The 15,056-nt window shown below is 35.6% G+C and overlaps 1 protein-coding gene across 1 annotated transcript in view; it reads left to right on the top strand.

The window, feature by feature from the left end:
- Sema3d (semaphorin 3D) overlaps positions 1–15,056 on the top strand; it is a 199,440-nt gene that overhangs the window by 179,041 nt on the left and 5,343 nt on the right. The window contains exons 15-17 of the mRNA XM_021162841.2: positions 2,414–2,571; positions 5,327–5,391; positions 9,066–9,205. Of these exons, the coding sequence (XP_021018500.1) occupies positions 2,414–2,571; positions 5,327–5,391; positions 9,066–9,205 (363 nt within the window). The remainder of the gene's footprint in view (positions 1–2,413; positions 2,572–5,326; positions 5,392–9,065; positions 9,206–15,056) is intronic.

The following is a 15,056-nucleotide window of genomic DNA, read 5'->3' as shown; positions in this document are numbered from 1 at the left end:
GTTATGTTTCTGTCCAAGGCATAAGACATATATTTAATATGAAAATCACAAACTTTGAAAAGGGATTTTTAACTGGGAATCTGGGATTTCAAATGAGATTTTTTTGGTACACAACACTAGAGTCAATCTTCAATACCCTACTCAATAACTAACTCTCAGAACCAGTTCTCTCATCAGCAAAATTGGAATTCTCTCTTGTTTGTCATGAGTTTAACTTTTATTTTGTTTTGTTTAATTGGTGATGCTTGGAATCGAAACCAGGGATCCACAGACATCAGGCAAGCCAATGAGTACTTTACTGAAGCCAGGATCTTACTATCTATCCAGGCTAGTCCAGAACTCACAATATTTGTGTTTTAACACTACCTCCTGTGTGTCTTGTTCATTTATAGGCATAAGCATAACCTTGTTTCTTTTTCTCAGTGCTGGGGATTAAACCTAGTCCCTTTCAAATACTAGACAAGTACATCACCTCTCTACCCCTATATTCCTAGCCATTTAAATACATGCCAATGTTTTAACCAAAATGGTATGTTAACAGTAGCCAATTTTAATAGTGATAAAATATGATTTACAGTTCCCGGGTATTATAATTCACATCTCAAATGACTAGATTTGGATTTTTTTGTTCTATTTATATATATCCTCATGTTTGAAGAAAGTCATTTAATAATATAAGTTCTACATTAAAGCATTGCTACAATTAAGTATGGTAGACCAGTTATTAAAGGAAAGTCAAAATGGGTTTGATTCTGAGGTCTGGCATTGACTTGTTCATTAAAGTAACATTTATTCCTTGAATCCATGCTATTGTCCTTTGGATATGCAGAAAGGAATAAATAACATAGTCTTAATGAAACTCTGGGAAAAGTTGAGAGAGAAAAGCATACTAGCAATGTAGAATAATAACTAAAGCATATACGGGACAAAAACCAGAAAATGATTGAAAGGAGCCAGAAAGAGCAATGGAAGGGAAATAAGGAAAGAGACAGACAAACTGAGTCATGAATGAGGCTGTAGTTAGCCAGAAAAATAAAAAGAGGGATAGAGTGGATAGTAAGGATGTGAAAAATAAAAACATACACCTGTTTCCATTAAGTGTGTATAAAATTTGACCTAAAACATATGTGTGCTTAAGGCCAAAGGAAGTTAGAAATGACTCTGGATAACTAAGCCTAAATATTTGAGCCCTACCTGTTCTCCATGATGCATAATAGTTTCAGGACAAAAAAAATATGTGTTTTAAGCAGAGAAATATCATGGTAAGACAGTCTTTTTGTAAAGCTCTCTGTGGAAGATGAAGTGAGCCCTCTGCAGAAGTGCTGGTTAAAGCGAAGGTTGGCGTCAAGGGAAATAGTTTGAACTCTTGCAAACAGTCGAAGCAAGCAATGATACAGAGCTTGCAAATGTGGCAGCAGTGGTAAGCAGGTGGAAACAGATTAGAGTCCACCGAGAGAGTGAAAGTTATTAATGGTGATGAAAATAAGCACCTCAGAGTGCTGTGGTAAATAGATAACTGGATTCATTGTATTTGATGACGTCAAAGTCTTAGCAGAATTTATCAGGCAATAAAGTGCAAGATAACTTTTAGAATTGAGAGCTTCTGTTCATTTTGTGCTAGCATCTACTTCTGTGATGTTCCTCCTTTATGTTAAAGCTTAGAGTGCTCCAGTGGAGGTGATCACAAGTTGTTTGAAAGCATATGCTGAGCCTCATTCCTTTACTTATTCTTCCTTCTTTGTGACCTCTGCTGCAGACAAACAAATGGGATGGTATGGGGAGTACTGCAGGAATTTCAGGATGAATTTTCAGTGTCATTTATAGCATGAGTGTCCAGGATCCTGCAGCCTTTGCTTTGTGATATGACATAGCTCAAGTTTACTTGGTGATGTCTGTGTGGAAATAACAAATATTTACTCTCCCAATTGTAAGCTGTATTCTTTCAGGATTACTTCATCATTAACAAATGAAATGGTAACTTTAAAATAGACAGTGTCAGGAGTGTCTTTTATTCCTACCTCATATTGATAGACATGGCAGAGGCATGCCATCAATGTTGCTTGTAGCATCTATGTTTCTAGAACCTACCATAGTGTAACTTCTACTGAAAAAGCATTTAACATTGCAATTCTATAGACTTGCAGCAGCTGGGTTTTGACCTTCCTCACCTACTGCCATGTCTACTTTACCTTTCTAGAAGGTTATCTATTGCAGATCAATGTGTTCAATACAGAGTCAGGCCAGGGGTAGAAGCTTGACTTGTCTTATTACTCCTCCCACTTCTCCACACGTGTTGAAGGTAGCTGGATACTCGCAAGCAGATTTAAAGCTATCCCATGGTATTTACCAAAGAGTGCTTCTCAAGTCTAAAGTGAGCGCTGCTTCTAACTCATTTCTTCTGCTTGATTTGTAGCAACAGTTGTACGTTGGTTCCTGGGATGGATTGCTCCAGCTCTCCTTGCACAGATGCGACACTTACGGGAAAGCATGTGCAGACTGCTGTCTCGCCAGAGACCCTTACTGTGCTTGGGATGGACATGCTTGCTCCAGATATGCACCCACATCTAAAAGGTCAGGGCACACCTCCTTTCCACATGATGGGTTTCTTACATGAGGGACATTTTTTGGAGTTCAAGAAAAAGACAAAGAAAACTTGGTCTGTTGAAAGAATATTTCAATTAAAATGTTCAATCATTTTATATGAAATTAAAGTTGAGAAGGTAGAACAGATGTTCTGAAATAGTGAAATGTGGAAATTTCCTGTCCTGTCCTGGAACTCACTCTGTAGACCAGGCTGGCCTTGAACTCAGAAATCCGCCTTAAATGTCTGATAAACTCAATACTGTATTTTCTTTCATTGAAGTAGAACACTGTCGAATTTTATTTTAACAGTTAACCATGCCAGCTCATGCCTATAATCCCACAACTCAGGAGGCAGAAGCAAGAGGATTGTAATGGGTTTTACAACAGCTTGAGCTACATAGTAATTTCTTGTCTACTTCCCAAAATTGTTCTTATTAACTACTTTATTCTACATTTCTTCTATTGAATTTCTAAATGTGAATATATTCACATTTATTTCTTTGTAAGTCATTTATAAATATGTGTTTGTAGAAGTTCAGACACAATCTACTGTACATCTAGTGACTTGGTTCAATTTTATATTTACTCTAATGACTATAATTTGTCAATTTCTTTCACTAAGATAAGCTTCAAAGACAAACTGTTTCCTTGACTTTTGTGGCGCCTTTTGTTTGATACACACTTGGAAATTGCCAAAAAAGTTCAGCTATTGCTGGATTGGACACACACAAGTAAAAGTCATCCAGAGGATAAGACACACATTTTCACACTATTCTTAGTAGTGGTAAAGTAATTAGAAATATTATGAATTATTATCACTAACACCTGCTAGACGAATATATATATATATATATATATATATATATATATATATATATATATATATATGGTTTTTCAAGACGGTTTCTCTGTATAGCCCTGACTGTCCTGGAACTTACTCTGTAGATCAGGCTGGCCTCAAACTCAGAAATCCGCCTGCCTCTGCCTCCCAAGTGCTGGGATTAAAGGCGTGTGCCACCACACCTGGCTCTAGATGAATATTTTTATCTTATTATTTATGTATGAACATGTTAGTAAAATTATTTTCTAAGGAGTTATTCCAAGTATGAATTCTTCTAGACAAAATTATTTGTTATTTTGATTATTTTCATTTTTAAGTTATTTTTTGAACTTTTTGTGTTTTAATGCTCAAAGTGGAGAGACTACATACATTTTACTACCAAATGCACATTTATTTTATTTTATTTTAAATATTTCACTGATTTGTCAAATTCTAAACTCGAGGACTCAAAAGATAAAAGGTGCTTACTTTAGTCTGCAAACATTGGTTAAAACTGAGACACATTTTATATTCTTTCAAGTCCATAAATTACACATAAATGGGTAAATATGATTATTAGCAGTTAAAAGTTACCAACATTTTGTTAAACTTTCCTGCCCAGTAACACTCATCTTAGTAGATCTTTGGGGAATACTTTTCTAGAAGCCGAAAAGCAGAGCGCTCATTACTTGGCAATAAATGTTGGCTTTGATTAATTGATCCCATTCCTGAGGAAGCCAAGATTTAAAAACATTTGTGACCTTGTGTACCTTATACCATCATAATTTTCTTCTTCTTGTATTTCCCAAGACTGCATCTCTGATCTTACAGACATGCCACTGTGATGTGCTCCCTCACCTAACATAATGTCTATCCGAGGTTACAGATGTGTACAATGGATGACTCTTTTCCAAGGTTGTCATCTGGTCAGCTTTGACCCTGGGGAGCACCCCAAGAATCTGAGAAAGTTTACTGCTGTTTCTCTGATCTCTGAAGTGACAACATGGCCTGGAGAGAGTAGCAGTGTATGAGGGTTCTATAGGATTTAACAAAACTGTCAGAAAGAAAGAAGAAATCCTGGTGTGCTGTGACACAGTGTAGATTGGCTGTAATAACACTGTACCATACAGTTCAAACAAACCAGAAGGAATTTTGAATATTTATATTGCAAAAAAGTATGTAAAGAGATAAATACATTTAACCCAATTTCAGAAAATTATATATGTGTGTATGAAAACATCATATAATAGCATGCTGAGATGTCTTTATGTTTAATGTGTATTTTAAAGTACTTTCTGTTAAAAATAGACAAATAAAATGAAAATATATTGAGATATAAAACATAAAAGATTAAGTAAAAATGTGGAATTTCTTTTTAAATATGAAACCAGAAAAATGTCAATTTCATATTTATTGATAGTAATAGCATGCATGTGTATATACCATATTGAATGTGTAGTTCTGTTTCTGACAATACTTAATTTATTGAGTGAACTCTGCAATAGAGTGAACCTAGATATGACGATGTTTCTGTATTGATATGTACCTTCCTACTCATTGGAACACTTTTTACATTGCGGTTTTTACAAGCGGGAGATGAAGAAGAGTCATTTTCATGTCTTGTAGTTAAAGTTGGGTCCTAACCATAGTCAACCTGTTCTCTTGAATAATTTGTCAAGTTAGAAAAAAGAATAGTAGTTAAATGAAATTCTGATCATCTTAATGCAAGACAGGATTTGTTTTGTTGGGACTTTTCTCCCACGAGAATTTAAATTAATGTTTGATTGAGGGGAACAGTGACCCGCTTTTAGGTTGCACAGTAACACAAGGACAGTTTGCATCTGCCAGTTTTAACATGAGAGCCAGACTTTCTATATTCTAATTAGTCTTGAAAATCTAATTAGCTTAATCTTCTTTCCATAGGCGAGCTAGACGCCAGGACGTAAAGTATGGGGACCCAATCACTCAGTGCTGGGACATAGAAGACAGTAAGTATGGGCTTGATGCACGTTTTTTACCACTTAAAATGGCAAGCCTAGTCTTTCTGGTTTTCTTTAAAGTTACTATACAAATCTAAACAACCATATATATATGACTATCTCATTCTGTATAATGCTTGTGTTCTAGAAAAGTAACAGGATTTTATATACCAACTCTGTCTACTAGCCTAAGTGAATAATACTTTGTTAAACCATGGTTTGTTTCATATGTCTGTTAAATTCCTACATCATGGCATGTTTCTGCTTCAGTGCCTTATCCATCCTTGTAAAGTTTGAAGACTGTTAGAAGCAAAACAGGATTTGGACCCAAACATTTGAGCATCCTGAGTAAAACATAAAGACCTCCCAGGAAGGTCTGACAAAAACTTTGGTACTTATTAGAAAAAAGTTTTAGATAGTCTCTACTTTATTTACATTTACTTATTCTTGTATACATTCAAGCAGTAAATGTGCATTGAGTGGATTCCACATGCACTTAACTGATCTGAGTATATTATGAGACAAAGAAATTCCTTAGCATGTTTATGTCCTTTGCAGGAGATGTCACAGGGTATAATTAGTAATCTTGGAAGGAGAGATCGCTAGAGGCTATATAATTCCGAAGGAAAGAGTCAGAACACAAGGCTTTGAAAATCTGAGAAGGGAAGAGGTGGAGATAAAATTTGCTGAGTGAATTTGAAAATGGGGAAATAATTGAATCTAAAAATCATAGACAGCTTTGAGATTTTAATTTTTGCTTTCCACTTTTCTTACCCTGCACTGGTTGTTTTTTTGTTTCTTTGTTTTAAAGACAGGGTTTCACTATGTCTACTGGCATTCTGCCCTGGAATTTGATTAGTCATGTAAACCATGATGAACTTTACCTCAGAGAGATTCCCCTTTTCTCCCTCCTAAGTGTTATTATGGCTGAGGGCTCTCTCTCTCTCTCTCTCTCTCTCTCTCTCTCTCTCTCTCTCTCTCTCTCTCTCTCTCTCTCTCTCTCTCCTGAAGAAGATTCTCCCATCAGATTATAACTGACCAAAAATGACTGAACTCCTAATAACTGGTTAATAGCTGGTGATCTAGCTGTCCCCTCTTGATTGGAAAACCAACACAATCATGGTTATACCTCACAACTTACTCTTTTGCCAAGAAATTTCTGGTACAGAATAGGGAGTGTGCCTTTTAATTCTAGTGTGAAAGTGACTTGCTTTTATGTCCATTGTTTAGTTTAGTGAAATATGAATTCAGTCCTTTACACATATAAATAAAAAGATAAACCAGGGACAATTTTGAGTATTAAGGATATGTCAATGAACTGAACATTATCTATGCATTCATGGACACGACTTACATATTCTTGGTCTTTATATCCAGTGTCTGTTAGATTAAAGGACAAACATAAAACAGAAAATATAAATGAAATGTCAGGTGATGGCAAGGGGCAAAAAGAAATGAGCAATGGACAGTCATTGCCTCAGGCACTTGCAGTAATTGCCTCCTCTACACCATCTCCTGTCCCTGCTATAAACCATTGCACAAGACATCTGAATCTTCATCCTGCACATTCCATTACTGTTGAGATCACTGGCAACTTCTTCCATTCTGAACCCAATAGACAACCTTCAGTTTCAAGTTTTATACAATCTGCAACTCTGTCTTCTTTGAAACACTTTATTCTTTAGAGTCATGCTTACCAGTTAAGGAGTTTTGTGAGCTGGCTCTAGTTCCTTGCTAGTTTGAAGTCATTAGTCATCAGAAATTTACACCAGAAATCCTTGAGCCACTATTCTGCTCAGAGAGGTAGACTCCTTCACACTTACAGTACTGTGGCACTGTGTCTTTCTAGTGGACTTCATATCTATCAAACTGCACCTTCTGCATTTTTCTCAGCTTCCTCACAGGTTGGGAGCACTTCGAGCTATTTTCTCATTCTATGTTTGTTTGCTTCCCCCACCACACACCCCCAGTGTAGTAATAGATGCTGTTTGACTCTAAAATTTTCAGTTAACTTTTCTTTCTCTTAGGCATGAGTGCCTGCATTCCTACCCAAAACTGAACTTGAATGCCCAATTAGCATCTACACTGAATGGTTGAGAAAGAATTTTTGTTTTCATGTTCTGCAAACCATCTCAGTTAGTAAATACCACCACTGTTCACTCTCGGAAGGGAAAATCACCTAGGAACCTTACTGGTGCCTCTCCCTTTCACATACTATCAGAGACCCCTCCATAATCCTTTGGCTCCACCTCTTCTGGTTGCCAGTAGTGACAGTGAAGCTGTGGTTCCTCATCTGATCTCATTCCATCCTCGGACTTTACAATGATGCAGCAGCTGCTCAGAGAGACTTTCACATTCATCCTGTCCGAAAAGTTTGCTGACTTTCTCTCCATTCTTTATCTGTTGGTCTGCTTTGTGTGCTTTCCTTGTGATTCCCCTACATTCCCTAAGCCTTCATCTTTTGCTGATGCCTAAAATGCTAAGTTGCTCCATCTGTAGAACTGAATATCTGAATATATGATGGACATGTGCATGAGTGAGCCAGGCTGTGCAGTCATCATTATTTTAATTTGATTAATTTAAGCTACAGATTTTATTTGCCACGTGGAACACAGCCTTTCAGTATTCTGGATAAAATGTAGTGTAGCTAAATTAATAAGCTATCTGAGAAACTACTCTTTAACTTTCATTAACTGACCCATACTAAATATATGGCAGGGAAAGGATATCTTTAAAGACAAAATGGTGGGCAGTGCAGTCAGGGTTTCCATTTTCTGTCAGACCATTATGCTTGTTCATGACACATCATTTCATCAAGCCTGGACCATTCTCCTTACTTTCCTGATTGGCAATATAATCTGGTCAAGTCTGTGCATTGATATGAGTAGAATCTCTCTCTCTCTCTCTCTCTCTCTCTCTCTCTCTCTCTCTCTCTCTCTCTCTCTCTCTCTCTCTCTCTCTCTCTCCTGCGTGTGTGTGTGTTGTGTGGCTGGCTAGCTGGCTATCTGCCTATCTCTCATTATAAATTGCTGGGGCTAGGGGGATGATTCATTAGTAAAAACATTAGCCTATCTTCTAGAGGACCATTAGATTTCTAGCATTCACATGGCAGCTAGCAACCATCTCTAACTCTCTACCCAGTTAGCCTGCCATATTCTTACCTTTGTGAGTGTTTCTTACATGTAATGTAATATATATATGTATATATATATGCATATATATATGTGTGTGTGTATATATATGTGTGTATTTATGTATATATACATATATATATATATATATATATATATATATATATATATATATCTCTTCCTAATGACTTTCCCAAACTAACAACAGAATAGAATATGACCTTAAGACTGGCATATGATGACATTGAAAGACACAAAAAGTTATTTAATGAAGAGATACCAAATTAAGAGTTACATTTTGTAAATTGTCATTTCTTTAAAATAACTATAGTTTGGCAATGAAAGACTAAAATGATGATATACGTGTAGTTTCACAATCACTCCGTTGAAGAGTATTTGACTCTCAGGTAACAGTATTATAGCATGAATTTCCTTTCTCTTTAATAATGTGTATGGTTTTTCCCTGATGACATCTGTTCTGAATCAGTCTATTTTCCCATTGCTTTTAAAATCAGGTCAAGGTTAATCTCCAATGCTATGTTTGCTTTCTAGGCATTAGTCATGAAACAGCTGATGAAAAGGTGATTTTTGGAATTGAATTGAATTCAACCTTTTTGGAGTGTATACCTAAATCCCAACAAGCCTCTGTTGAGTGGTACATCCAGCGGTCAGGAGACGAGCATCGAGAGGAGGTAAGCTCTCACCAGCAAGGATGCTGCTGTCAAACTGAAGTCAAGCTATTTACTACGAAAGTCATGCAACCCTGAGTGCATTAGAGCAGTTTTGTCATTTTTTGATAAAAGGAAATATAAGAGTTTATACTCATTAACCACAAAGTCTATAATTTGGGGGGGGGGTGTAAAAACAGGCCTATTTAATGCAAATGTAAGCACATGTTTAAAATAAATTCACTTGAGTTTTCTCTAAACTTTTATTTCTTAAAACATTTCAAGACAATTTGTGACTGAAAGAGAGAACACAATATTTTCATAACCATGATAACATCTGTAAATTATAGCTAACATTGAGTTGTCTAGTTCACAAAATGAAATATCTATTTCTATTATATTGTATCACAAGAACAATTGGGAAAGTATTTAAAGAAATACATATTTTCATTTTATATATTTATATATTACATCTTAAGTTGGTGGAGAAGAAAGTAATGTTTATTAATTTTTTCTGTTAATTTCCTTAATATAAATTTGCGATCAAAATATGCCATGAACATTTTATGACAGATAAGTCATATATGTTACACAATGTAGTGAGATGATTTTAGGCAGTCTTAGAAAGCTTAGATAAATATTAATTCAATATTATGAAGCAAAGGCTAATTGTAGAATTGATTATTGTTATGTTTATTATTAAAGAAGACAAAAGAGTCCACTGTGGGGCGGGAGAAATGGTTAGGAGAACTATCTACTCCTCCAAAGGGTCCAGATGCAGTTCTTAGCACTCACATTGGATGGCTCATAACTGCTTTTAACTCCAGCCCTAGGGGATTCTATGCCCTCTTCTGACCTTTATGGCACAACATACATTCAGGTCCCTGTAAATATGCATAAATAAAAAATAAGCAACCTAATGATATTTTATCAGAATTTACCGTTCTCATTTTACACTAGAAACACTATGTTGAATGAAAGACTGAGTGTAGAATTCAGAATAGATGTTTTTCTAGATGAGAACAGATCCTGAGGCCCTATGGAAGAGAACTCAGCAGTGTCATAAGATATCTAAAACAGATTTCAATAACAAGTCTGTGTTAATAAAAGTAACAAAAAAAGAATAAAAATAATTTTCTCAGCCGGGCTGTGGTGGCACACACCTTTAATCCCAGTATTTAGAAGGCAGAGGCAAGGCGGATTTCTGAGTTGGAGGCCAGCCTGTTATACAGAGTGAGTTCCAGGACAGCCAGGGCTACACAGAGAAACCCTGTCTCTAAAAACAAAAAAACAAAAAACAAACAAAACAAACAAACAAACAAACAAAACAAAAAAGAAAGAAAAATACTTTTCTTTCTGTCAACTGAAGTTTAACACATAAAACTGAAAAGGTACATGTCTTCTCTATGATGTCACAAATGATGAATAAAACTTGATCATTAACCCTAATGCAGATAATATACACAGTCAATATTTGTTTTGAGTCTGTGTTATTTTCTAATTTTCTATATATATTGAGCTATGTCTGATATAGTAATGATTATTTTACTTTAAAATATAAGCTTCCAAGAAATACTAAATGCTGACTACATAAGATGCAGATTCAATTCAGTTACACTTTCATATACTAATTTTACATGTGTTGAAACAAGTTTTAGATTTTATCACTACTGAGGTGTGATTTTTTTCTTTCTATTAAATTTAATTACTTTACAAATTATTTGTCCTCCATAGCAAATTAAATCTGATCTTTGGAGGGAAAAGAATGCTCCTGCCAGAGGCATCCCTCTAGCTGTGGATACTCAAAGCTACCTTACATTCTTTATTCTCTGAAATAGCTATGCATTATTTTAATGTACCTCACAGCACTGTATCACATAGCATGGTGGTACCATGCTCCATGAAATTCAATGGGGCAGAAATAATGTATTTATTGAATTTTACCGAATAGTTCCCTGCCATGTTTCAACTGGTATTTTCATCTGTCTTTGCAAACGGGCAGTTTCCCATTGTCCTGGACCCACGGAGTTGCTTCCTGAGTTGGGGAGCGGAGCAATATTTCTGCTGCACTTGAAGTATGTTACACTGCAGGATGCCTCCTGTTCCTCTCTCATAAGATTGCTGCTTGTAATATTTCCTCTCCTCAGAAAAAGCCCCAGGGATGTCCCAAGGTCTCTTGGGCTACTGATGTTGTCACCAGTTTATTCTGAGCCAGGAGGAGCCTGTTTCCTCACTGAGCCACGTCGCCGTTGGGTGCTGTTGGAGGAGGTCATGAGTCAGTTATCTGCTGACTTTCTTAAAAGGCTGCTCTTGAAACTGATGGTGATTATGGTGTAGCCGGCAAGTTAACTGGCAGTCCCGAGCTTCTGCTGAACTTTGGGGCTAGTTTTAATGAAGAAAAGGAGCAATCTTTCATGCCATTTGCCATACTGTTTTTTCTTAGTGGAGTTTAATGTTTTAAAAACATCTTCCAGTCCCTGCATTTTCCATTGTGGGTCTCTGTTTTCCTTTTGTTCTTTCTTTGTTATGAAAGCAAATAAATGGTTTTAACCTTGCAATAACACACAAAGAGCCACGAGACCACTTAGTGCAGATAAGCATGACTGATATTTTGGGTTTATTCAGTTCCAGTCCTCATCATTGCCCCGGGAGCATTTCTGTGCTTCCTCCTGTTAGTAGTAAACAGTATGCTTTTATCCCTCTTTTGTCCACACATAATCTACAGTCAAAAAGAGACGCTCTTTGAATAGCTCATGTTTTCTGATAATAGAAAGGATCCCTTTATATTTACTTTCCTATTTAGCTAGGGCAAGATCCTAAAACAAAAGAAGTAAGTTGGAGATGTTGGTCATTGTACTATTTGTTCATCAAGATCACCAGGCAGGCACACACCCCTTACAGAAACAGCGTACATAAGATTTAAGAAACATTTAGCAATTTGAAAAAACACATACACTGTGTTCAAAAAGCATAGCTGAGCAACTGCCCTCATGTTTCCTTGGTGTAGATTTTCCTTAATTTCTGTGAAATACCTTAGGTGTGCATTGTTTAGGTAGTTGCTAGCAGACTCATCTAAAACACTTTCCTCCAGCCATTCATACATTACAGAAATCAATAATTTAATAGTAAAACATTATAAGTAACTATACTTACATATTTTTATTTCTAAGAATTTTTAATTTTTCTATAAAAGCATTATATTTGATATAGAAATATCTACTTATTTGTAAGTTAATAGTTTTTAAACAAAATTTATTAGATATTTTCTTCATTTACATTTCAAACGCTATCCCGAAAGTCCCCTATTCTGCTTAGAAATTTCTTCCCCAAAAGGAAAATAATAATCTTTTTCTAAGATATTTTATATTTACACCTTATATTTATATGTTTATATTTATTCAAAATTAAAAAGTTATTCTAACAGTTATTTATGTATAAATTTCATTTCTTAAGAAATGAACCAGGTACTTTAGCCCTATATTTCTTTTTGCTTTTTGCTTAAAATGATTAATTATTGATTTTCTATTATATTAATAAATGTTGCATTATGTAACACCATGCAAGCATAATTGGGAAAAACCTAAAAATATGAATACAGAATTTTCCTTAGAGATTTTTCTTCCTGCCATCTTAAATTAAACAAGTATTCAGGATTTTATTTTAAATATAAACATATTTTTTACAACATGTTTACAGACTTTCGTGTTTAGCATGCTGAGAGTGTATTTTCTTCTTTAATACTAATTTCTCTGTGGTCATATTTTCTGTTGTTTGAAGAAAGTAGTATTTTTGAAGTTATAGTTTCTTCCAAGACATGGGAAATATTTTAGTCCTTCCAGCTGCTTTTATTAGAGAATAAAGCACCCCTCAACTTAACCTGTTCTCTCTATCTAAATGACCTTCATCATTCTTTGCTCTTCTTATTTTAAATGTATTGCCCTTCACTGGAGAGTTCCATTTAACAATGCCAAGTATGTAATTCATGCTCACATTAGACAAGGGGATAACTGATTCCAGTTGAAGACTGATTTGTGTTGTTAAATTTAGGAAAGGTTTTACTTAGCACTCTAGAGTGGAGAAAATTCCATGAATTTGAATCAGTGGCCAGAACTGATCTCTTTGAGAGGAGCTAGACTTTTTAATACTGTGTTGCCATTTCACTGAGGGATATGCAGTTGCCTGATGATGTATCTTATCCCAAAGGAAAGCATTATTAAGAAGTAATGGAAATTCAGTGAAAACTAACCAACTACTTAATTTCTGAGTCACATATTTTTATCCATAAATTTTAAGAATCTTCCAAATATGGAAATTCAAAATGTGTTTTACTAAAGAGTCCACTGCACTGAAGATACACTTTTGAATTTTTGGAAATGCAACAAGAATTAAACAGTTTAATAGACATCAGGTAAAGTCATTTAGCACAAATCTTTTAAAGTACAGCTTATAACTGTTGGTCAAAAATGAAATAACAGATAGAGTATTCCATAGTATTAGGAAAAGATGAATAATCATGACCTAGAACTGAAATGTCAGGTGTTTATGAATACCCACAGGGACTGTACTAACATGAAAAGAAGGTAACAGAATGAGGTCTTAATAACAGGATACAGAAACAGAAGGACAAAGCCGTGCTAGGGTGGTGCCCAGTGCACATGAAGCTGGAGTTATAATTCCTTCTTTTTGGAAGATTAAAGAAAATAAGAGAAAGTACCCATTCAGAACCGTGCTTGTGTCTAAAGTCCACACTGAATGTAGACTCAGCAACAGGAAGATACAGACCACAGAGAGATCCAAGAGGGATAGAGATGGACTAGAACTGTAGTTAGCTATGGTATTGTGATGATGGCCACAGGCCATTTTCAGTTAAGAAACTTCAGAAATAAAGTCTTTCATACATCTCAGCCCAAGCAACATGGCAATGCTGTGAACGTTCCACAAATAACTTCCAAATCTACCATGTGCTATGCAGAAACTGAAGGGCAGGATAACATTCAGAAAGATAAATGAATCATAAGAGGATGTGGTCAGAGACCAGCATCCAAGTTTATAGAGCCAACAGTTTGAGATCCAAGATATATTTGTACTTTTTAAACAATTACAATAAACTTATTTATAAAGACGGTTTTTCTATGTTAAGTATGAGAATGCTATTTTTGTTCAATGGTTTCCCTTTAGAAATCTACCAATACATATCTAATTTTATTTTAGGTAGGAAGCTCTTATGGTATGGGTTCTCAACCTGTTACAACTTCTTGATGATGGGGTGGGGTAGAACAACTGTTTCACAGAAATAATATATTGGATACCCTACATATTCGATATTTACATTATGGTTCATAACAGCAGTGGAATTATAGTTAGGAGCAATGAAAATAATTTTATGGTCGGGGGTTACCATAACAAGAACACTATTAAAGGGGCACAGCATCAGGGAGGTTGCGAACCACCATCTGTGGTTTGAGAATGTCAATTAATTTGAGGGTCATTTGTATTACAGTAGTATTTTAAGATGTCATGACTTTCAGATTCAACCCACTGGGAAAAGAAAACACGTGCAGGTCACCAAATAATCGAAGCAAAAGACACAAATAAGCAACCAAGCAAAAACCTGATGTTGTAGACTCAGGGAAGTGCAAGGCAGGTCTGGAGACCATTCAGCCTCATTAACTGAGGCTCTGAGCTGTGACCTGCCTTTGGCCTCAAAAGGTTCCCTGCCAGCTGCACTTCTCTGGCACAGAGGGTGGTTTGCCATATACTTGTTTGTTAACTGGGCTGCTAGCCAAAGATGTTTCTTTCCCTTTTCTCATATTTCCAGAATAAGAGAGATTTTTTTCCTACATTCTTTTCACATAAGAATGTGGAGTACAGTCCA

This window comes from Mus caroli, unplaced genomic scaffold, assembly GCF_978045245.1.
Source record: "Mus caroli unplaced genomic scaffold, Mus_caroli_1 scaffold_4, whole genome shotgun sequence".
Taxonomy (NCBI): domain Eukaryota; kingdom Metazoa; phylum Chordata; class Mammalia; order Rodentia; family Muridae; genus Mus; species Mus caroli.
This window is presented reverse-complemented; position numbering and strand designations above follow the sequence as displayed.